Here is a 23,858-nt window from a genome sequence, read left to right as displayed (position 1 = left end):
TGTACATAGACTCAACACTGTACATAGACTCAACACTGCACCATAGACTCAACACTGTACATAGACTCAACACTGCACCATAGACTCAACACTGCACCATAGACTCAACACTGCACCATAGACTCAACACTGCACCATAGACTCAACACTGCACCATATACTCAACACTGCACCATAGACTCAACACTGCACCATAGACTCAACACTGCACCATAGACTCAACACTGTACATAGACTCAACACTGTCCATAGACTCAACACTGTACATAGACTCAACACTGTACATAGACTAACACTGCCCATAGACTCAACACTGTACATAGACTCAACACTGCACCATAGACTCAGCACTGCCCATCTCTCTCTCCCCGTGTCTCTCTCCCCGTGTCTCTCTCCATGTCTCTCTCTCCCCGTGTCTCTCTCCCCGTGTCCCTCTCTCTCTGTGTCTCTCTCTGTGTCTCTCTCTCTGTGTCTCTCTCTCCCCGTGTCTCTCTCCCCGTGTCCCTCTCTCCTCGTGTCTCTCTCTCTGTGTCTCTCTCCCCGTGTGTCTCTCTCCCCGTGTGTCTCTCTCCCCGTGTGTCTCTCTGTGTCTCACTCCCCGTGTCTCTCTCCCCGTGTCCCTCTCTCCCCGTGTCTCTCTCTCTCTGTGTGTCTCTCACTATGTCTCTCTCTGTCTCTCTCTCCCCGTGTGTCTCTCTGTGTCTCTCTCTGTCCCTCTCTCCCCGTGTGTCTCTCTGTGTCTCTCTCCCCGTGTCCCTCTCTCCCCGTGTCCCTCTCTCTCTGTGTCTCTCTCTGTCTCTCTCTGTGTCTCTCTCTGCGTGTGTCTCTCTCTGCGTGTGTCTCTCTCTCTGTGTCTCTCTGTGTCTCTCTGTGTCTCTCTCTGTGTCTCTCTCCGTGTCTCTCTCTCTGTGTCTCTCTCTGTGTCTCTCTCTGTGTCTCTCTCTGTGTCTCTCTCCCTCCCCGTGTCTCACCACCCCGTGTCTCCTCCAGCTGGTGCCGCTGTCTCTCCGCCCCCTGCTCTCTCCCTGTCCGCCCAGGGCTGTCCGCTCTTCGCCATGCTGCCTCCGTGCGCCTGGTAAGCGATGAGCGTGTGGGCAGGCAAGCCCAGCCTGCGCTTGTACATACCCCTAGATAGACAGAGACACACAGTGAGACACAGACAGAGACACAGACACAGACAGAGACAGATAGAGAGACGCAGACAGATAGAGAGAGACACAGAGACACAGACAGAGACACACAGTGAGTGAGACACAGACAGAGACACAGACAGAGATACAGACACAGACAGAGACAGAGATGCAGACAGATAGAGAGAGACACAGACAGAGACACAGACACAGACAGATAGAGAGACGCAGACAGATAGACAGACAGACAGACACCGTCAAAGAGACACAAAGACACGGTCAGAGAGACACGGCCAGAGAGATGAGACAAAGACACAAGCAGCATCGTCATTAGCATGGGTGGGTGGGTGGGTGAGAAGGTGGGTGAGTAGGTCGATGAGTGGCTGAGTGAGTGGCTGAGTGAGTGGCTGAGTGAGTGAGTGGCTGAGTGAGTGGATGAGTGAGTGGGTGTGTGGCTGAATGAGTGTATGGGCGAGTGAGTGACTGAGTAAGTGGGTGAGTGAGTGAGTGGCTGAGTGAGAAAGTGAGTGGCTGAGTGAGTGGCTGAGTGAGTGAGTGGCTGAGTGAGTGGATGAGTGAGTGGGTGAGTGGCTGAATGAGTGGCTGGGCGAGTGAGTGACTGAGTAAGTGGGTGAGTGAGTGGCTGAGTAAGTGAATAGATGAGTGAGTGGCTGAGTGATTGAGTGAGTGGCTGAGTGAGTGGGTGAGTGAGTGAGTGGCTGAGTGAGTGGGTAAGTGAGTAGATGAGTGAGTGGCTGAGTGAGTGGCTGAGTGAGTGGGTGAGTAAGTAGGTGAGTTGGCGAGTGAGTGGGTTAGTAGGTGGCTGAGTAGGTGGGTGAGTAAGTGGGTGAGTAGGTGGGTGAGTAGGTGGGTTAGTTGGTGAGTGAGTGGGTGAGTGAGTAGGTGGCTGAGGTGGGCGAGTAGGTGGGTGAGTAGGTGAGCGTCTCGCTCACCCAATGGTGATGACGGCCTGGCTGCTGTCAGCGTTGGAGGTCCACAGGGCGATGCGGTCTTCCTTGCCTCTCACGCTCACCACGGCACCACACACCTCCTCGCCGTACGGGGTGAACGCCTCACCAACCAGCATCAGCAGCTGTGGTGGGTGGGTGAGTGAGTGGGTGAGTGGGTGTGTGAATGGGTGGGTGAGTGGGTGGGCGAGTGAGTGGGTGGGTGAGTGGGTGTGTGAATGGGTGGGTGAGTGGGTGGGCGAGTGAGTGGGTGGGTGAGTGGGTGTGTGAATGGGTGGGTGAGTGGGTGGGCGAGTAAGTGGGTGGGTGAGTGGGTGTGTGAATGGGTGGGTGAGTGGGTCTGCGAGTGAGTGGGTGAGTGGGTGTGTGAATGGGTGGGTGAGTGGGTGGGCGAGTGAGTGGGTGGGTGAGCGAGTGGGTGGTTGAGTTAACGGGTGACTGAGTTAGCGGGTGGCTAAGTGAGCGAGTGGCTGAGTGGCTGAGTAAGCGAGTGGAAGAGTGGGTTAGCGAATGGCTGAGTGGGTGAGTGGCGGGCTGAGTAAGCGAGTGGCTTGGTGAGTGGCTGAGTGGGTGAGTGACCGGATGAGAGTGTGAGTGAGCGAGTGGCCGGGTGAGCGAGTGGCTGAGTGCCTGGGTGGCTGAGTGAGTGGGTGGCTGAGTGAGTGGGTGGCTATGTGTGCGAGTGAGTGGCTGAGTGACTGGGTGGCTGAGTGAGTGGGTGGCTGAGTGGGTGAGTGGCTGAGTGAATGAGTAGCTGAGTGGCTAAGTGGGTGAGTGAGTGGGTGGCTGAGTAAGTGGGTGGCTGAGTGAGTGAGTGGGTGGCTGAGTGAGTGGGTGGCGGAGTGAGTGGGTGGCTGAGTGGGCGAGTGAGTGGCTGAGTGACTAGGTGGCTGAGTGAGTGGGTGGCTGAGTGGGTGAGTGAGTGGTTGAGTGAATGAGTGGCTGAGTGGGTGAGTGGGCGAGTGAGTGGCTGAGTGGGTGAGTGAGTGAGTGGCTGGCTGAGTGAGTGGCCGGGTGAGCGTCTGCTCACCACCACCACTACTCCTCACCGTCTCCAGGCACAGGACATCCAGGTCCAGGTCGCGCTGCTGCTTTGTGAGAAAAATCAACCATCGTCCACCAACTAGGTTCGCAGGGTCTTCCCACATTGGAGTCACCCCCTCCTAGACGACACAGCGGGTGAGTGGGTGGGTGAGTGAGTGGGTGGGTGAGTGGATGGGTGAGTGGGTGGGTGAGTGGGTGGGTGAGTGAGTAGGTTAGTGAGTTAGTGGGTGGGTGAGTGGGTGAGTGAGTGGGTGAGTGAGTGGGTGAGTGAGTGGGTGAGTGGGTGAGTGGGTGGGTGAGTGAGTGAGTTAGTGGGTGAGTGAGTGGGTGAGTGGGTGGGTGATTGAGTGGGTGGGCGAGTAGGTTAGTGAGTTAGTGAGTGGGTGAGTGAGTGGGTGGGTGGACGAGTGGGTGGGTGGGTGAGTGAGTAGGTTAGTGAGTGAGTTAGTGGGTGGGTGAGTGAGTGAATGGGTGGTTGAGTGCTTGGGTGGTTGAGTGGTTGATTGGGTGGGTGGGTGAGTGGGAAAGTGACTGACTGGGGGGGTGAGTGAGTAGATAGGTTGGTGGGTGGATGAGTGAGTGGGTGAATGAGTGGGTGGTTGAGTCGAGCGGTGACTGAATGAGTGATTGACTGAGTCACCTTGAACACTGCGTAGTCAGGGCCATCTATGAGTCGGCTGGCTGGCTGGATGTGGTCGTAGAGACTACGGGGGGAGAGAGAGACTCACTCAGCCAGCCACTCAATCACGCACCCACTCACTCACTCAGCCAGCCACTCAATCACGCACCCACTCACTCACTCAGCCAGCCACTCACTCACCCAGCCACTCACCCACCCAGACACTCACTCAGCCATTCACACACTCACTCAGCCAGCCACTCACTCACTCAGCCACTCATTCACCCAGCCACTTAATCACTCAGCCACTCACCCACTCACCCACCCAGCCACTCACTCAGCCATTCACACACTCACTCACCCAGCCACTCATACACTTAGCCAGCCACTCACTCACCCACTCACTCACTCAGCCAGCCACTCACTCACTCAGCCACTCACTCACCCAGCCACTTAATCACTCAGCCACTCAGCCACTCACTCACCCAGCCACTCACCCACCCAGCCACTCACTCAGCCATTCACACACACACTCACTCACCCAGCCACTCACTCACTTAGCCAGCCACTCACTCACTCACTCACCCAGCCACTCACTCACTTAGCCAGCCACTCACTCACTCAGCGAGCCACTCACTCACTCAGCCACTCACTCACCCAGCCACTCACTCACCCAGCCACTCACTCACTCACTCACCCAGCCACTCACTCACTCGACCAGCCAGCCACTCACTCGACCAGCCAGCTACTCACTCACCCAGCCACTCACTCACTCAACCAGACACTCACTCCATCCCCCCATCACCACCCCATATCACCTCCAGAACATCTCCACGGAGTTGAAGCTGATGACGGGTCTCAGGTTGAGGTGCCATGGGCAATAATTTCCATTCTTCATGAACCACAGAGTCCATCTTAGTGGTGGTGAGGGAGAGAAAGATGTGGTGAGGTGGTGAGGGAGGGTGAGGTGGTGAGGGTGAGGTGGTGAGGGAGGGTGAGGTGGTGAGGGTGAGGTGGTGAGGGAGGGTGAGGTGGTGAGGTGGTGAGGGAGGGTGAGGTGGTGAGGTGGTGAGGGAGGGTGAGGTGGTGAGGGAGGGTGAGGTGGTGAGGGAGGGTGAGGTGGTGAGGGTGAGGTGGTGAGGGAAGGTGAGGTGGTGAGGGTGAGGTGGTGAGGGAGGGTGAGGTGGGGAGGGTGAGGTGGTGAGGGCGGGTGAGGTGGTGAGGGTGGTGAGGGAGGGTTGAGGTGGTGAGGGGAGGGTGAGGTGGTGAGGGGAGAGGGTGAGGTGGTGGGAGGGTGAGGGGGTGAGGTGGTGAGGGAGATGGTGAGGTGGTGAGGGAGGGGTGAGGTGGTGAGGGAGGGTGAGGGGTGAGGGGTGAGGTGGTGAGGGGTTGAGGGAGGTGAGGTGGTGAGGGAGGGTGAGGGTGGTGAGGGAGGGTGAGGTGGTGAGGGAGGGTGAGGTGGTGAGGGAGGGTGAGGTGGTGAGGGAGGGTGAGGTGGTGAGGGAGGGTGAGGTGGTGAGGGAGGGTGAGGTGGTGAGGGAGGGTGAGGTGGTGAGGGAGGGTGAGGTGGTGAGTGGTAGGGTGTGAGGGGGGTGAGGTGGTGAGGGAGGGTGAGGTGGTGAGGGAGGGGAGGGGTGAGGTGGTGAGGGATGGGTGAGGTGGTGAGGGAGGGTGAGGTGGTGAGGGAGGGTGAGGTGGTGAGGTGGTGAGGTGTGAGGGAGGGTGAGGTGGTGAGGAGGGTGAGGTGGTGAGGGAGGGTGAGGTGGTGAGGTGGTGAGGGAGGGTGAGGTGGTGAGGAGGGTGAGGTGGTGAGGGAGGTGAGTGGTGAGGGAGGGTGAGGTGGTGAGGGAGGGTGAGGTGGTGAGGGAGGGTGAGGTGGTGTGAGGGAGGGTGAGGTGTGAGGGTGGGGGTGGGGAGATTCCCCTTTTAACAATTCACGACACGAATCGATTATTTCGCCAGCCCCTCCCCCTCAGCCCCTCTCCTTATTCCACCCAGCCCCTCCCTCACCCCCAGCCCCGCCCCTCACCCCAGCCCCTCCCCTCACCCCCAGCCCCGCCCCTCACCCCCAGCCCTTCCCTCACCCCAGCCCCTCCCCTCACCCCTCCTCCCTCACCCCCTCCCCTCACGCCAAGCCCCTCCCACCCCCAGCCCCTCCCCTCACCCCCAGCCCCCCCCTCACCCCCAAGCCCCTCCCTCACCCCCAAGCCCCTCCCCTCACCCCCAGCCCCTCACCCCAGCCCCTCCCTCACCCCCAGCCCCTCCCCTCACGCCAAGCCCCTCCCCTCACCCCAAGCCCCTCCCCTCACCCCAGCCCCTCCCCTCACCCCCAGCCCCTCACCCCAAGCCCCTCCCCTCACCCCCAGCCCCTCCCCTCACCCCAAGCCCCTCCCCTCACCCCCAGCCCCTCCCCTCACCCTCCTCCCTCACCCCCTCCCCTCAACGCCAAGCCCCTCCCCTCACCCCCAGCCCCTCCCCTCACCCCCAGCCCCTCCCCTCACCCCAAGCCCCTCCCCTCACCCCCAAGCCCCTCCCCTCACCCCCAGCCCCTCACCCCCAAGCCCCTCCCCTCACCCCCTCCCCTCACCCCAAGCCCCTCCCCTCACCCCCCCAGCCCCTCCACCTCACCCCCATCCCCCTCACCCCACAAGCCCCTCCCCTCACCCCCAGCCCCCTCCCCTCAGCCCCTCCCCTCACCCCCCAGCCCCTCCCCTCACCCCCCAGCCCCGCCCCTCGTACCGGTTTCTGCAGCACGTGATCACGCTGCCTCACCTCCTGAGGGGAGTGGCGGTGGGGTGGGAGGTCACGTGGTGGTCGTGTTGATTCAACTGTGAGTGGGTGGGTAGGTGGGTGGGTAGATGGGTAGGTGGGTGAGTGGGTAGGTGGGTGGGTGGGTAGATGGGTAGGTGGGTGGGTAGGTTGGGTGGGTGGGTAGGTGGGTAGATGGGTAGATGGGTAGGTGGGTGGGTAGATGGGTGAGTGGGTGGGTAGATGGGTGAGTGGGTGGGTGAGTGGGTGGGTAGGTAGGTGAGTGGATAGGTGGGTGGGTAGGTGGGTAGGTGAGTGGGTGGGTAGGTGGGTGAGTGGATAGGTGGGTGGATGGGTGGGTGGGTAGGTGGGTGAGTGGGTGAGTGAATGGGTAGGTGGGTGCGTGGATTGGGTGGGTAGGTGGGTGGGTAGATGGGTGAGTGGGTGGCTAGGTGGGTGAGTGGGTGGGTAGGTGAGTGCGTGGGTGGGTAGGTGAGCGAGTGGGTGAGTGAGTGGGTGAGGTGGGTAGGTGGGTGAGTGGGTGGCTAGGTGCGTGAGTGGGTGAGTAGGTGAGTGCGTGGGTGAGTGCGTGGGTGAGTGGGTGGGTAGATGGGTGAGTGGATAGGTGAGTGGATAGGTGAGTGGGTGGGTGAGTGGGTGGGTGAGTGGGTAGGTGAGTGAGTGGGTGAGTAAGTGGGTGGGGTGAGTGGGTGGGTAGGTGGATGGGTGGATAGATTGGGTGGGTAGGTGGGGTGGGTAGATGGGTGAGTGGGTGGGTGAGTGGGGGGTAGGTGAGTGGATAGGTGGGTGGGTAGGTGGGTGGGTAGGTGGGTGGGTAGGTGGGTGAGTGGGTAGGTGAGTGGGTGGGTAGGTGAGTGGGTGGGTAGGTGGGTGAGTGGATAGGTGGGCGGGGCGAGTGGGGGGTGAGTGAGTGCGGTGGTGGGTAGGTGGGTGTGTGGATAGATTGGGTGGGTAGTTGGTGGGTAGATAGGTGAGTGGGTGGCTAGGTGCGTGAGTGGGTGGGTAGGTGAGTGCGTGGGTGAGTGGGTGGGTAGGTGAGTGGGTGAGTGAGTGGGTAGGTGGGTGGGTGAGTGGGTGGGAAGGTGGGTGAGTGGGTGGGTAGGTGAGTGAGTGGGTGAGTGGCTGGGAAGGTGGGTGAGTGGATAGGTGGGTGGGTGAGTGGGTGGGTGAGTGAGTGGGTGAGTAGGTGGGTGGGTGAGTGGGTGGGGTAGGTTGGGTGTGTGGATAGATTGGGTGGGTAGGTGGGTGGGTAGATGGGTGAGTGGGTGGCTAGGTGCGTGAGTGGTGGGTAGGTGAGTGCGTGGGTGAGTGGGTGAGTGGGTGGGTAGGTGAGTGAGTGGGTGAGTGAGTGGGTAGGTGGGTGAGTGGGTGGGAAGGTGGGTGAGTGGGTGGGTAGGTGAGTGAGTGGGTGAGTGGGTGAGTAGCTGGGAAGGTGGGTGAGTGGATAGGTGGGTTGGGTGAGTGGGTGGGTGAGTGAGTGGGTGAGTAGGTGGGTGGGTGAGTGGGTGGGTAGGTGGGTGTGTGGATAGATTGGGTGGGTAGGTGGGTGGGTAGATGGGTGAGTGGGTGGCTAGGTGGGTGAGTGGGTGGGTAGGTGAGTGCGTGGGTGAGTGGGTGGGTAGGTGAGTGAGTGGGTGAGTGGGTGAGTGAGTGGGTAGGTGGGTGAGTGGGTGGGAAGGTGGGTGAGTGGGTGGGTAGGTGAGTGAGTGGGTGAGTGGGTGAGTGGCTGGGAAGGTGGGTGAGTGGATAGGTGGGTAGGTGGGTGAGTGGGTGGCTAGGTGGGTGAATGGTAGGTGGGTGGGTGTGTGAGTGGGTAGGTGGGTGAGTGGATAGGTGAGTGGGTGGGTGAGTAGGTGGATGGGTAGATAGGAGATTGGGTGGGTGAGTGGGTGGATAGGTGGGTGAGTGGGTGGGTAGGTGAGTGAGTGGGTGGGTGAGTGGGTGAGTGGGTAGGTGGGTGAGTGGGTGGGGTGGGTGGGTGTGTGGCTTAGCAGTTTAAACGCCATTGAATAAACACGCAAATAAGTACGTTTTTTTACTTTATAAATTAAATGTTGTTTTGACTTTCGCAACTGCAGGAATTCAAATTCTTTGGGTCTTTCGGTAAAGCCACGTGTATATATAAAAAATAATAAAAATATCACGTTTCGATCGCAACACAAGCAATCGTCATGTTACTTTTCTATCTCCGTGGCTTTAACATAAATAGTTCAACGTTAATATGTTGTTTGCCTTACCATTGCTGTCGCGACGGAGTCGATCCGATTATCTCTCCCACCAAAATAAGCACAACGCAATCGCTCCCGTCGTCGTCGTTATTATTGTTGCTTAAACTTTTATATCTTTTATTTTGTGAGGAAAAGTAAAACAAGTAAACCCGTAAAAACAACGTTTTTCACTCTAAATCCTTTATATGCGTGGCGGCTGGAGTCCTCTCGTCCTCTGGCTTGAGATGGCTGCCACCTATGGGTCAGATGATTGTCTGCCAGTATTAAGCAATTGGTAATTAAATATTTAATTTGGTTTCCCTAAACAGTGTAAAATTTTGGATTTTTTTTTTCACAAAAATTAATTGTCACACACAACGAGTCTGTGGAAAATGTCAGCTCGATTGGATCACGGGAAGTGGGTTAAAAACGAGCGAAAGATTTGCACGGTCCTAAGCAAGCAAGCGAACTTAATATAAAGGATTTAATAATATATTCGCCTGTGGAGGACGCGGGGATCGATCCCGCGACCTTTGGCATGCGAAGCGAGGGCGCTACCAACTGCGCTACTCCGCCACGGCCTGTGGAGGGGTTACGCTCTGGGCTCTTATACTGTGACGTTCAGCCAAAGCGATGAATGAGTTATATTTGAATAAATGTAAAATAATTTTTTTGCCTAAAAAGTGTAAAATTTTGGGAATTTTTTTTCACGAACATTAATTGTCTGGCACAACGCGTCTGTGTGGAAAATGTCAGCTCGATTGGATCACGGGAAGGGGTTAAAAAACGACCGAAAGATTTGCACGGTCCTAAGCAAGCAAGTTGCACCTTAATATAAAGGATTTTAAACAGCAAAATTCTCCTCACCGCGTGCCGCAAGCCACAGCAGCGGGGTTTCCTTGCCCACCACTCACAGGGGCCGGGCTGGGGGGTGACTTCACGCATCTCGGTAGCACAGCCAAGGGGAGTGAGGCTCCGGGTGGAGGGGGCTTGGGGACGTCCTCCATCTCGGTAGCAACAGCCATGGAAGTGAGGCTACCGGGGTGGAGGGGGCGGGGCTTGGGGGTGACAGTCACTCATTCTCCGGTAGCACAGCCAATGGAGTGTAGGCTACGGGGAGTTGGAGGGGCGGCGGCTGGGGGGTGACGTCACTCATCTCGGTAGCACAGCCAATGGAGAGTGAGGCTACCGGGGTGGAGGGGGCGGGCTTGGGGGGTGACGTCACTCATCTCGGAGCACAGCCAATGGGAGTGATGGTGGTGGTGGGTGTGGTGATGGGGGTGGTGGTGGTTGGGGGGGCTCATACCCCCACCTCTCCCCCCCCTCCCGATGCCATTTGGTTCGTTCCATGTGCAGCAGGTTTAGAACTCGGCCTGTTGGCTCAGCAGCGAGAACTCGACAACATCAACAACATCGCCACCATCACCTCCCTCCACCATCACCACATCCACCATCACCACCCTCCACCATCACCACCTTCACCATCATCACCTCCACCATCACCACCACCATCACCTCCACCATCACCACCTCCATCACCACCACCATCACCTCCACCATCACCTCCACCATCACCTCCACCATCACCACCATCATCACCTCCACCATCATCACCTCCACCATCACCACCACCACCATCACCACCACCATCACCTCCTCCACCATCACCACATCCACCATCTCCACCATCATCACCTTCACCATCATCACCTCCACCATCACCACCTCCATCACCTCCACCACCACCATCATCACCACCATCATCACCACCACCATCACCCCCCATCACTCCACCATCACCTCCACCATCATCACCTCCACCATCATCATCACCACCACCATCACCACCTCCACCATCACCTCCACCATCACCACCACCATCATCAACATCATCAACGACATCAACGACATCACCGACATCATCGCAATCATCAACATCGCCACCATCACCTTCACCATCATCACCACCATCATCAACTTCGCCACCATCACCACCATCATCACCACCATCATCGCCGTCATCACCATCATCATCACCTCCACCATTATCATCATCACCGACATTATCACCACCATCAACACCCACCATCAACACCCCCCCACCACCACAACCACCGTGCCCCCCCCACCACCACAACCACCGTGCCCCCCCCCACCACCACAACCACCGTGCCCCCCCCCACCACCACAACCACCGTGCCCCCCCCACCACAATCACCGTGCACCCCCCCACCACCACAACCACCGTGCCCCCCCCCACCACCACAACCACCGTGCCCCCCCCCACCACAACCACCGTGCCCCCCCCACAACAACAACCGTGCCCCCCCCACAACAACAACCACCGTGCCCCCCACCACCACGTGCCCCCCCCACCACCACAACCACCGTGCCCCCCACACCCACAACCACCGTGCCCCCCCACAAACAACAACCGTGCCCCCCCACCACAACAACCACCGTGCCCCCCCCACCACAACCACGTGCCCCCCCCACCACAACCACCGTGCCCCCCCCACCACAACCACCGTGCCCCCCACCACCACAACCACCGTGCCCCCCCCCCCACCCACAACCACCGTGCACCCCCCCCACCACAATCACCGTGCACCCCCACCACCACAACCACCGTGCCCCCCCCACCACCACAACCACCGTGCCCCCCCCCCACCACAACCACCGTGCCCCCCCCACCACAACCACCGTGCCCCCCCCCACCACAACCACCGTGCACCCCCCCCCCCACCACAATCACCGTGCCCCCCCACCACAACAACCACGTGCCCCCCCCACCACAATCACCGTGCCCCCCCCCACCACAACCACCGTGCCCCCCCCACCACAACCACCGTGCCCCCCCCCACCACCACAACCACCGTGCCCCCCCCCACCACAACCACCGTGCCCCCCCCCACCACAACCACCGTGCCCCGCCCACAACAACAACCACCGTGCCCCCCCACAACAACAACCGTGCCCCCCCCACAACAACAACCACCGTGCCCCCCACCACCACAACCACCGTGCCCCCCCCACCACAACCACCGTGCCCCCCCCCACCACAACAACCACCGTGCCCCCCCCCCCACCACAACCACGTGCCCCCCCCACCACGACCACCGTGCCCCCCACCACCACAACCACCGTGCCCCCCCCCCCACCACAACCACCGTGCCCCCCCCCCCACCACAACCACCGTGCCCCCTACCACCACAACCACGTGCCCCCCCCCCACCACAACCACCGTGCCCCCCACCACCACAACCACCATGCCCCCCCCCCACCACAACCACCGTGCCCCCCACCACCACAACCACGTGCCCCCCCAACTCACCTGGCATTAGCCGAGTGCCAGTCGAGGCGCATAGCAGAGCCAGAAGAAGCGGTGCTGCTGATGATGCTTCTGCTGCTGCTGATGCTTCTGCTGCTTCTGCTGCTGATGATGCTGATGGTGCTGCTGATGCTGCTGCTGATTATTTTGCTGCTGCTGATATTGCTCCAGCTGATCATATTGTACCAGCTGATGATGTTGCTGCTGATGATATTGCACCAGCTGATGATGTTGCTGCTGATGATATTGCACCAGCTGATGATACTGCACCAGCTGCTGATGTTGCTGATGATATTGCACCAGCTGATGATGATGATACTGCACCAGCTGATGATGATGATACTGCACCAGCTGATGATGATGATACTGCACCAGCTAATGATGTTGCTGCTGATGATTTTGCTGCTGATGATGATGTTGCTGCTACTGATTACGATGTTGTTGCTGCTGATTAATGGTTATGCATGCCAATGATGATGGTGCTTCTGCTGATGGTGCTTCTGATGATGATGATGCTGATGATGTTCCTGCTAATAATGGTGATTCTAATGATGATGATGCTGATGATTATTTTGCTGCTGATGATGATTATGCTGCTGATGATTATTTTGCTGCTGCTGATGATTTTGCTGCTGATGATTATTTTGCTGCTGATGATTATTTTGCTCCTGATGATGATGGTGCTGCTGCTGATTAACTTGCTGCATCTGCTGCTGATGAAATTGCACCAGCTGATGATGTTGCTGCTGATTAAATTGCTGCATCTGCTGCTGATGAAATTGCACCAGCTGATGATGTTGCTGCTGCTGCTGATTTTGCTGCTGATGATTATTATGTTGCTGATTATTATGATGGTTCTGCATGCTGCTGATGCTGCTGCTGATGAAGAATTCCTCACTCAAGAGCGCGCCACGTGATTGGTCCACGTGGCACCCAGCAACCTCCAACCATCGCCTCCTCTGATTGGACGGTGCCCCCGAGCATCGTGCGCTCCTATTGGCTCAGCCGCGCAGGAAACGTCATAGCCGATTCGATTCCTAATTATAGCTCGATACGATTCAGCCGCTGTTCAACAGAGGGCGGTGGGAATCGATGATCGATTCTATGAATCGTTTGTTGTTGGCTTCTCAGAATGGAGAGAATCGATTGAATCGAATCGAAACTGCGGAATCGCGTTTGGATCGCCCCTCGCGAGCTACAAACTGAGGTAACGATTCTCGTCTCTAAGGCGTCTGTGACATCCTTTGGCAGCATTTTAACTCCCGTCTCCATGGTTTCTCACCCCCCACAGTTATAATACTTTGGTTCTAATGGGTTTATCTTCTTGGTTCTTTCGGTAAAGTCACGTAGAAGGGAAGTAATAAAATAATAAATATTTTTATTATTTTATTAAAATAATAATTATTTTTATTATTTTATTACTTCCCTTCTACGTGACTTTACCAAAAGAACCAAGAAGATGAATCCCTGCTGCAGTCACGAAAGCTTTAAATCGAAATATAATGGGTTTGTTGTGCCCCGTATTGTAATAGGGTAACGAAGTGATGACGTCACCTCTTGTAAACGTCTCTCCTAATTAACATAATTTATGGGCGCGTGACGTCAGGCTGCAACCGTCACCGCTAATTAACATAATTTATGCAGCGGTGGCAATGGCCTCAGCCAATGGGAAGCCGCCGTGGCGGTGACGTCACCACTATTGACGTCGCCGGAAGAGACTGGCGCTTTAAATGTCCGCGTTAAACTTCGAAACGCACCAAATTATTATTATTTAAGTTTCTTTTTTGCCTTCTTCTTCTTCCTTCTCCTTTCGGTATTTTCAGTTTTTCTCCTTCTTGTGAAAACCGTCGTGCTTTTTTGCGAAGAGAGGTGCGTTGTTTTTAGTTGTTGTTGTTGTGAACGCGTTCTGCCTCTCCCGGGGTTCAAGTCGCGACGACGCCTCGCGCCCTCGTGGTTTAGCATCGTCCATTGTTATTATTTTATTTGTATTAAAATAATGAAAATAAAATAAGAATAAATGAAAAATTGATTTAGTTTAATGCATTATTATTTTATTTGTATTAAAATAATGAAAATAAAATAAGAATAAATGAAAATTTGATTTAGTTTAATGCATTATTATTTTATTTTTATTAAAATAATGAAAATAAAATAAGATTAAATGAAAATTTGATTTAGTTTAATGCATTATTATTTAATTTTTATTAAAATAATGAAAATTAAATAAGAATAAAGGAAAATTTGATTTAGTTTAATGCATTATTATTTTATTTTTATTAAAATAATGAAAATAAAATAAGATTAAATGAAAATTTGATTTAGTTTAATGCATTATTATTTAATTTTTATTAAAATAATGAAAATTAAATAAGAATAAATGAAAATTTTATTTAGTTTAATCCATTATTATTTTATTTTTTATTAAAATAATGAAAATAAAATAAGATTAAATGAAAATTTGATTTAGTTTAATGCATTATTATTTAATTTTTATTAAAATAATGAAAATTAAATAAGAATAAATGAAAATGTTATTTAGTTTAATGCTTTATTATTTTATTTGTATTCAAATAATGAAAATAAAATAAGAATAAATGAAAATTTGATTTAGTTTAATGCATTATTATTTTATTTTTTATTAAAATAATGAAAATAAAATAAGAATAAATGAGATTTGATTTAGTTTAATGCATTATTATTTTATTTGTATTAAAATAATGAAAATAAAATAAGAATAAATGAAAATTTGATTTAGTTTAATGCATTCTTATTTTATTCTTATTAAAATAATGAAAATAAAATAAGATTAAATGAAAATTTGATTTAGTTTAATGCATTATTATTTAATTTTTATTAAAATAATGAAAATTAAATAAGAAATGAAAATTTGATTTAGTTTAATGCATTATTATTTTATTTTTATTAAAATAATGAAAATAAAATAAGATTAAATGAAAATTTGATTTAGTTTAATGCATTATTATTTTATTTTTATTAAAATAATGAAAATTAAATAAGAATAAATGAAAATTTTATTTAGTTTAATGCTTTATTATTTTATTTGTATTAAAATAATGAAAATAAAATAAGAATAAATGAAAATTTTATTTAGTTTAATGCATTATTATTTTATTTTTTATTAAAATAATGAAAATTAAATAAGAATAAATGAAAATTTTATTTAGTTTAATGCATTATTATTTTATTTTTATTAAAATAATGAAAATTAAATAAGAATAAATAAAAATTTTATTTAGTTTAATGCTTTATTCTTTTATTAGTATTAAAATAATGAAAATAAAATAAGAATAAATGAAAATTTGATTTAGTTTAATGCATTATTATTTTATTTGTATTAAAATAATGAAAATAAAATAAGAATAAATGAAAATTTGATTTAGTTTAATGCATTATTATTTTATTTTTATTAAAATAATGAAAATAAAATAATAAATGAAAATTGTATTTAGTTTAATGCTTTATTATTTTATTTTTATTAAAATAATGAAAATAAAATAAGAATAAATGAAAATTTTATTTAGTTTAATGCATTATTTTTTTATTAAAATAATGAAAATAAAATAGAATAAATGAAAATTTTATTTATTTTAATGCATCATTATTTTATTTGTATTAAAATAATGAAAAAAATACGAATAAATGAAAATTTGATTTATTTTCATGCATCATTATTTTATTTATTTTAAAATAATAAAAAAATAAAATAAGAATAAATGAAAATTAGATTCATGTTCATTTATTATTGTATTTTTATAATTTTTGTGATTAATTTATTTTCATTAATTATTATTTTATTTCCATAATTTTTGACCTACGTGACTTTACCGAAAAAACCTCAGAGTTTGCATTGATTTTGTTACCTGGGTTGTGATCTTAATATGGGATCAGTTATAGGAGTGACGATAACAATCGGCTTGTTAACGCAAGAAGACTTCTCACGTGTTGATTGCTCGACTTGATTCGTGGCGACTTGCGCTTGGCTCTGCCGCACTATTGTGGGATATCGACTCTGAGGCCCTGGCTCTGAGTTACCACCACAGATGGGATTATGCCCTAAATAGTTTTAACAGGGAGATTTTTAATTCTTGCTTCTTTCGGTAAAGTCATCACGTAGAAGGGAAATAATAGAATAATACAAATATAAAACAATACAATTCTCACCACGTTTCGACTGCAACACAAGCAATCGTCATCAGGTGTGACATCCACAGCAAGAACATTTTTAACAAGCGACTTGAATTGTTGCTGCTGTTCCCGGCCAAATATACAGCAGCAGCAGAAGACATCGTCAGGGTCGGGATCGAACCCACGACCAGGCGAGGGAGTTGACATCGTCACCATCATATTCTTGTTTCTTTCGGTAAAGTCACGTAGAAGGGAAATAATAAAAGTATAAAACAATAAAATTCTCACGAAAGCTTTAAATCAAAATTTGAGTCCATCTATGCTCGTAAAAGAATCACTGTCCGTGGTGCTGACGTTAAGAAAAAATTGCCACTTTTTTAAAATGTTCTTGCTGTGGTTTCACAACCTGATGATGATTGCTTGTGTTGCAATCGAAACGTCGTGAGAATTGTATTGTTTGATATTTTTATTATTTTATTATTTCCCTTCTACGTGATGACTTTACCGAAAGAGCCAAGAATATGAATCCCTGCAGTCACCAAAGCTTTAAATCGACACCGTCACCACGGGTTTGCTTCTCCTCTGCGCAGCGCCGACGCCGGCCACGAGGGTTGCGATGGATCTCCTGCGAGGCAGCACCAGGAGCCGCTGCTGCTGCCATCTGCTGCTGCTGCTGCTGCTGGGACACTGCACCTTGGCACAGCTGTGGGCAGTCGCCAGCCCCTCGTGGTGGTAACCGCGTTGAGCCTCACGAGTTTCTAAGTTCATTTATTTCCCTGAGCGACCTTCTTGCCTTCTCTATCTAGATTTTGCACGCCCCATGCGCTTGTTTGTGTTTTTGGTTCAACGCCTCGTAGCAGCATGGCTTCAAATACACAGCAGCAGGTGTCGGCATCGAACCCACGACCTCCCACGCACCAGGCGAGGTAGTCAACATCCCCTGGCCACCGTGACCCCTGACCCCCCCCCCCACGTCCCTCGCAGGTCGCTGGCGCTGTGGGCCCCAAACTTCGACCCCTCCGAGCACCGGCTGCTGTGCGTCGTGGCGCCGGGGCTGTCCCCCCGGCAGCGCAACATTTGCCTGCAGCGCCCGAACCACGTGGCGCACGTGGCCGAGGGCGCCCGGCTGGCGCTGGCCGAGTGTCGGCACCAGTTCCGGGCCAAGCGCTGGAACTGCTCCACGCCGGACCCCGCGTCTCCTCAGCAGGGTAAGGGGCCCGTCGCCTCTCGACTGACCTCTAGCCCAGACACGCCTCCTTCTAGAACCTTCTACCTCTAGCCCAGACACGCCTCCTTCTAGAACCTTCTACCTCTAGCCCAGACACGCCTCCTTCTAGAACCTTCTACCTCTAGCCCAGACACGCCTCCTTCTAGAACCTTCTACCTCTAGCCCAGACACGCCTCCTTCTAGAACCTTCGACCTCTAGCCCAGACACGCCTCCTTCTAGAACCTTCTACCTCTAGCCCAGACACGCCTCCTTCTAGAACCTTCTACCTCTAGCCCAGACACGCCTCCTTCTAGAACCTTCTACCTCTAGCCCAGACACGCCTCCTTCTAGAACCTTCTACCTCTAGCCCAGACACGCCTCCTTCTAGAACCTTCTACCTCTAGCCCAGACACGCCTCCTTCTAGAACCTTCTACCTCTAGCCCAGACACGCCTCCTTCTAGAACCTTCTACCTCTAGCCCAGACACGCCTCCTTCTAGAACCTTCTACCTCTAGCCCAGACACGCCTCCTTCTAGAACCTTCTACCTCTAGCCCAGACACGCCTCCTTCTAGAACCTTCTACCTCTAGCCCAGACACGCCTCCTTCTAGAACCTTCTACCTCTAGCCCAGACACGCCTCCTTCTAGAACCTTCTACCTCTAGCCCAGACACGCCTCCTTCTAGAACCTTCTACCTCTAGCCCAGACACGCCTCCTTCTAGAACCTTCTACCTCTAGCCCAGACACGCCTCCTTCTAGTTGGTGATGGTGTGACGCGCCCACACTCGTGATGTACCCCTCCTGGCCGACAGGGGGCACCCTGTCACTGCACTAGTCAAGGATTCGCCGCGTCCTGTCTGCGTGCCGAAGCCGTATTGACGCAATATGACCCCAACAACAACCCTGTTGTAGATCTGAGCGGGTCTCTGTGGGAACAACAATCACATTGTCTCACCAACGCACGGTTAGTTCCAAATCCTTGCCGATTGCGATGCGGTGGTGGTTTTAAGGACGTGAAGTTTCTATTCGGCGATCTACGCCGGAGGAGAGGGAGGGGACAAAACCCCCCTCCACTATAGACAATTGCTGAGCTAGTTGTGTCGGGGATAATCGTGGCGGTCTCTGGGGTGGTAGGTGGGGGTGGGGGCCCAGGCACGCGCGAGGCGGCCTTCGTCTGGGCCGTGACGGCCGCGGGGCTGGTGCACGCGGTGGCGCGCGCCTGCCGCCACGGGGCGCTGCCGGGCAGCTGCTCCTGGGTGGTGCCCGGCTCCACGCAGCAGCAGCAGCAGCAGCTGCCGCGACACGGAGCCCGGCGGGGCGGCGCCGCCGACGACGTCGAGTACGGATACCGCTTCGCCAAGTGGTTCGTGGACACGCGGAGACAACCACGGGGAGGGGGGGGAGGGGGGGAGTCTGTGGCGAAGCTCGGACAGATGAACCAGCACAACACGGAGGCCGGCCGGCTGGTGAGTGGGCGGCTGGTGACTGGGCGGGTGGTGGGTGGTGAGTGGGCGGCTGGTGAGCGGGCGGTGAGTGGGTGGCTGGTGAGTGGGCGGTGAGTGGGCGGGTGGTGAGTGGGCGGTGAGTGGGTGGTGAGTGGGCGGGTGGTGAGTGGGTGGTGAGTGGGCGGGTGGTGAGTGGGCGGTGAGTGGGTGGTGAGTGGGCGGGTGGTGAGTGGGCGGCTGGGCAGGTGGTGAGTGGGCGGCTGGTGAGTGGGCGGTGAGTGGGCGGTGAGTGGGTGGTGGTTGGGTTCAGCTCGTAGTTAACACACCACCTTGATGGCAACCCTTTTCGAAACACAACAAAAAATAGCCAGAATCACTCTTAATATTCATGTTTATAAAAGGCAGACACCAGGGTGAACGGGTGGACTATTATACGCCGAGGAGAGGCTCGCGGAGCCCCAGTGTGGTTTCAGGAAAGGGCGGTCCTGCACAGACGCCATATTTGCTGTCCGTCTGCTACATCAGAGGTGTAGGGAATTCCAACAAGACCTACATCTCTGCTTTATTGACCTGGTCAAGGCCTATGATACCATGAGTAGGCCTGGGCTCTGGGGTGTTCTTCGTGCTTTCGGAGTCCCGGACCCTCTGCTCACGGGCCTTCACGATGCTGAGCACGCCGGGTAAAGCTGCGTGGCCGGGAGTCGGAGCCACTCCCTGTTCGTCTTGGGGTGCGGCAGCGATGTCCTCTGGCTCCCACATTAAGTAAAAACGTTTTCGACCACGTAGGTCGTGAAGCCATCCATGACTGTGCCGACATCAGGTACAGATACAATGGGAGGCTGATCGATGCCCGGGTGCATTCAAGGGATGACTCCCTAATTGGTCGACCACGTTATGTATGCCGATGATCTGGTGATTGCTGCACAGAGGAGTTGGAAGCGCTGCTGCGGAACCTGGAGCTTGACACTAAGAGGTGAGGCCTTGCCATCAGCCCCACCAAAACTAAGCACCCGCCTGGGTATTTGTGCCATCAGACATTCCCATACCTGGGCAGTGTGCTATGACCAGCTCTGATGTGACAGCAGAGGTCTCAATCAATCGATTGGCAATATCTTGGCATTGACTGCACCATGCTGTGTGGAAGATACCTGGTCTGTTGCTCCACACAAAGCTTCGGGTCTTCTCAGCCATGGTCATGCCCTCCCTTCTCTACACTTGCAAAACGTGGACCCCCCCCCCCCCCCAATGTAACATCTTTGCCGCTTAGAAACATTCAGGCTGGCCTGCCTGCAATCCATCCATAATTCGATTATTTAATTTATTTTCTTTCTGCGTGCTCACACATTCCCGGAAGACCTGGACAAAGTTCCACCGTGAGCTCCTCCGGCAGGCAAGGCTGCGTTGGCTGGGTCATGTAGCCCGCATGCCCAGCCACCGCATGCCTACACAGCTTTTGTTCGGCCGGATAGAGGGTGCTTACATGCTGGAGAAGGGATGCAGTGACGTGGTACAGGAGGACACGGAGCTGAGTGGACTTGGCAATGACCGGTACCAGCGGTGTCAAGATCAGCCTCTGTGAAGGAGGCTCGTGAAGGCTGCTACTGGGCAGTTGGAGGCAGAGGGGCGACGCTCACAACAACGAGCGGAGCGCCGGGCGGCTACTATGCAGCCAGCTGGCACAGCAGGGGCCACACACAGGTGGTGCACTGGCCAATCATCTCAGTCAGTCGACCCGTGGCACCTGCTGGGTCTGTCCCGCGACGTCCTGCCAGTCGGGCATTCGACACTTCACGTGGCCTCAAGGTGCACACGGCCTGGCACGAGCGTCGTGGTGACGTCACCGCCACTTGCGGGCAAGTGGCTGTCGGCAGTGACGGTGGTGGTGTTGGTGGTGACAGTGATTGTGGTGTTGGTGGTGACAGTGATTGTGGTGTTGGTGGTGACAGTGATTGTGGTGTTGGTGGTGCTCCAGGCGGTGTACAATCTGGCGCACGTGGCCTGCAGGTGCCATGGTCTACACGGCACCTGCACGCTCAAGACCTGCTGGCAGCAGCTCGCAGACTTCCGCCAAGTCGGCGACCTGCTGAAGGTGAGTTCACGGTGCAGGTGATGAGACCGCACCCCAGAGGTCGCAATCGGGTACCCGATACCCGTACCCTACCCGATACCCGGCTACCCGTACCCGGCCGGGTACGGGTAGCCGTTTGCGACCCTGGTGCTGCCGGGTGCGGGTAGGTCGTGAGTCACTGGTGAGTCACCGTTTGTCACTCATTTCCCAACGTCTTGTCTCTTCTCACAATTCAAGTTCCTAGAATCAACCCACCCGCGCCTGCAACATGGCTTCATCCCAGAGGTCGCAATCGGGTACCCGATACCCGTACCCTACCCGTACCCGGCCAGGTACGGGTAGGGTACGGGTAGGGTACGGGTAGGGTACGGGTAGCCGTTTGCGACCCCGGTGCGGCCGGGTACGGAGTGGGTGGGTGGGTGGCAGTGACGAGGATGAAATCCACCGCAGGGTTACAGATGGGGGGGGGGTGGGGGGGTGTCTAACAGTTAAGTGGGCTCCGCGCATTCACTCAGCACGTGGCAGATCATCATCATCATCCTCCTCATCCCGTGACAATGACGATGACGACGACGACGACGATGGCGGCTGCAGGAAAAGTACGAGAGAAGTTCCGCCATGCGGCTGGTCAGCCACGACAGCAGCAGCGATGGTCCCGGTGGCGGCGGTCGCGGTGAAGCCGGCGGCAGCGGCGGCGACGCCCGCCGGTCCCGCCGGCGGCTGGAGCCGGTGAACGAGTGGCTGGTGGCGCCGACGCCGAGCGACCTGGTGCACGTGAGCGCCAGCCCCGACTACTGCGAGGGGGGCGGCACGGCGGGGGGGGGTCCGTGCAACGTCACCTCGCGGGGGGGGCGGGGGGGGGGCTGCTCCCTCACGTGCTGCGACAGAGGATACGACACCTCGCAAGGTGTGCCCCCCCCCCCCTGCCAGCCCCCCAAATAAACTAGAACATCTTCTTGGTTCTTTCGGTAAAGTCATCACGTAGAATGGAAATAATAAAATAATAAAAATAAAACATTCAATTATTCTCACGACGCTTCGGCCACAACGCAAGCAGCCGTCCTCAGGTGAAGAACAGGTCTGTCGGAAAGACAGAGTCTGAATGAACACCACTAAGCTTGGCAGCGTATATTTAAGCTTAAATATTTAAGCTTAAATATACGCTGCCAAGCTTGGTGGTGTTCATTCAGACTCTGTCAGCTTAAATATACGCTGCCAAGCCTGGTGGTGTTTCATTCAGACGCTGTCTTTTCGACAGCCCTATTCTTCACCTGAGGACGGCTGCTTGCGTTGTGGCCGAAACGTCGTGAGAATAATTTTATTATGTTTTATTTTTATTATTTTATTATTTCCCTTTTATGTGACTTTACCGAAAGAACCAAGAAGATGAATCCCTGCAGTCACGAAAGCTTTACATCGAAATTAAACTAGAACAATCACAAAGTGACGACCGCTTTTTACGAGTTGTTGGGGGCGTCCGTGGCGGTGCCCCTCGCAAAAGCGTTTGCGGCCTTCGGCCAGGAAAGTCTCAACTTGCGCGCATTCACGCGAGCGCCCGACGCTGCGTTTAGAAGTTTAGTCTTGAATTATTCAACGTAGAAAGAGAGATAAAGTTGTGCGCTTACCAATGTAACGGAGCGTGTTGGTCCCTGCGACTTGTTGATTGTGATGGCGTATGCAGGGAGAATGGCAAATTGTCATCGTCGTCGTTGCAAAACAAAAGTCGTGTCGGTGGGTGCCAAGTCGATTCTGGGAATCGACACGAATTGCCTCGTTCTGCAGATCGATTTCAACGTAGTCGAACGTCTGTCCCTGCGCCTCCGTCGTTCAAACGACGGGAGGTGCAGCGTTCATGACGGGTAAAGTTACGCGTTTATATGATGAATTTGTCATGGCCCACCGAGCTACGTAGATCTTGATCAGAGGCGGCCCAGCCGCAGACGATCGGTCGAAGCGGCTCGTCACGTACAAATGTACAGCAGCCAAACGCTCTGAGAAGCGCGACGTTTAAATTGAAGAACCGGAGGACCTGGAGAATAATCCACGCGTCCACGGAGAGACACGCAAACTCCAAATATACAGCAACAGCAGCAGCAGGTGTCGCCAGTTGGGATCGAACCCACGACCCCTGACCCCTGCACGTCAGGGCAGCCCCGAGCTCTCTCAGACTTAGCCTTTTATTCCCCCCTCGGCCGCCCCTCCCAGTCACGGTGGAGACGCAGTGCGGCTGCAAGGAGCAGCTCCAGCGGAACGTCCAGTGCAAGCTGTGCCCGTGGACGGTCGACCAGTTCTACTGCAAGTAGCCTGCAGCAAGTAGCCTGCAGCAAGTAGCCTGCAGCAAGTAGCCTGCAGCAAGTAGCCTGCAGCAAGTAGCCTGTGGCCTCGGCTGGAATCGGACTCCGTCTGGTTTCGGCCGGTACCCGTGGGCCCCACCGGCACCACGGCACCCACCGCACGTCGTCACCGCGAGCCGCTCTGCACCGTGCCGATGTACACCGGAGTACCGCACACTTTACACTACAGCACCCTTGTGTGTACACTGCAGTGTACACACTTTACACTACAGCACCCTTGTGTGTACACTGCAGTGTACACACTTTACACTACAGCACCCTTGTGTGTACACTGCAGTGTACACACTTTACACTACACCACCCTTGTGTGTACACTGCAGTGTACACACTTTACACTACAGCACCCTTGTGAGTACACTGCAGTGTACACACTTTACACTACACCACCCTCGTGTGTACACTGCAGTGTACACACTTTACACTACAGCACCCTTGTGTGTACACTGCAGTGTACACACTTTACACTACAGCACCCTTGTGAGTACACTGCAGTGTACACACTTTACACTACACCACCCTTGTGTGTACACTGCAGTGTACACACTTTACACTACACCACCCTCGTGTGTA

The 23,858-nt window shown here is 53.4% G+C and overlaps 2 protein-coding genes across 6 annotated transcripts; one reads left to right on the top strand and one right to left on the bottom strand.

The window, feature by feature from the left end:
- LOC133362756 (eukaryotic translation initiation factor 4E-like) lies at positions 1-13,015 on the bottom strand. Its single transcript, XM_061581688.1, has 5 exons — positions 12,072-13,015; positions 3,783-3,846; positions 3,148-3,261; positions 2,084-2,223; positions 1-1,127 (listed from the first exon to the last, which is right to left on the bottom strand). The coding sequence occupies exons 1-5, from the start codon at positions 12,245-12,247 to the stop codon at positions 968-970; spliced, it is 654 nt and encodes a 217-aa protein (XP_061437672.1). The 5' UTR covers positions 12,248-13,015; the 3' UTR covers positions 1-967.
- A 143-nt stretch (positions 13,016-13,158) lies between these two features.
- Positions 13,159-23,531, top strand: LOC133362754 (protein Wnt-5b-like). Of its 5 annotated transcripts, none has more exons than XM_061581683.1 (7): positions 13,159-13,275; positions 16,805-16,946; positions 17,199-17,422; positions 18,556-18,887; positions 20,839-20,955; positions 21,529-21,841; positions 23,140-23,531. In XM_061581683.1, the coding sequence occupies exons 2-7, from the start codon at positions 16,831-16,833 to the stop codon at positions 23,235-23,237; spliced, it is 1,200 nt and encodes a 399-aa protein (XP_061437667.1). In that variant the 5' UTR covers positions 13,159-13,275; positions 16,805-16,830; the 3' UTR covers positions 23,238-23,531. The 5 variants fall into 5 exon arrangements, with proteins under 5 accessions (XP_061437667.1, XP_061437669.1, XP_061437668.1 ...); XM_061581685.1 differs by lacking the exon at positions 13,159-13,275 and adding an exon at positions 13,300-13,341; XM_061581684.1 differs by lacking the exon at positions 13,159-13,275 and adding an exon at positions 13,439-13,937.
- The last annotated feature ends 327 nt before the right edge of the window (positions 23,532-23,858 follow it).

This window comes from Lethenteron reissneri, unplaced genomic scaffold, assembly GCF_015708825.2.
Source record: "Lethenteron reissneri isolate LAM-NWPU_2019-01 unplaced genomic scaffold, ASM1570882v1 scaffold_1606, whole genome shotgun sequence".
NCBI classification, from domain to species: domain Eukaryota; kingdom Metazoa; phylum Chordata; class Hyperoartia; order Petromyzontiformes; family Petromyzontidae; genus Lethenteron; species Lethenteron reissneri.
The sequence above is the reverse complement of the archived record's forward strand: the minus strand, read 5'-3'. Positions and strand labels throughout refer to the sequence as shown.

Bases quoted from the DNA above. Each gene is read 5' to 3' on its own strand.
- LOC133362756 (XM_061581688.1), bottom strand. From the start codon at position 12,247: ATGATCAGCTGGAGCAATATCAGCAGCAGCAAAATAATCAGCAGCAGC. The intron at 3,262-3,782 runs GTGACTCAGTCA...TGTGTCGTCTAG, and splicing joins CTGACTACGCAGTGTTCAAG to GAGGGGGTGACTCCAATGTG. The intron at 2,224-3,147 runs GTGAGGAGTAGT...CACCCACCACAG, and splicing joins ATGTCCTGTGCCTGGAGACG to CTGCTGATGCTGGTTGGTGA.
- LOC133362754 (XM_061581683.1), top strand. From the start codon at position 16,831: ATGGATCTCCTGCGAGGCAGCACCAGGAGCCGCTGCTGCTGCCATCTG. The intron at 20,956-21,528 runs GTGAGTTCACGG...TGGCGGCTGCAG, and splicing joins AAGTCGGCGACCTGCTGAAG to GAAAAGTACGAGAGAAGTTC. The intron at 21,842-23,139 runs GTGTGCCCCCCC...CGCCCCTCCCAG, and splicing joins AGGATACGACACCTCGCAAG to TCACGGTGGAGACGCAGTGC.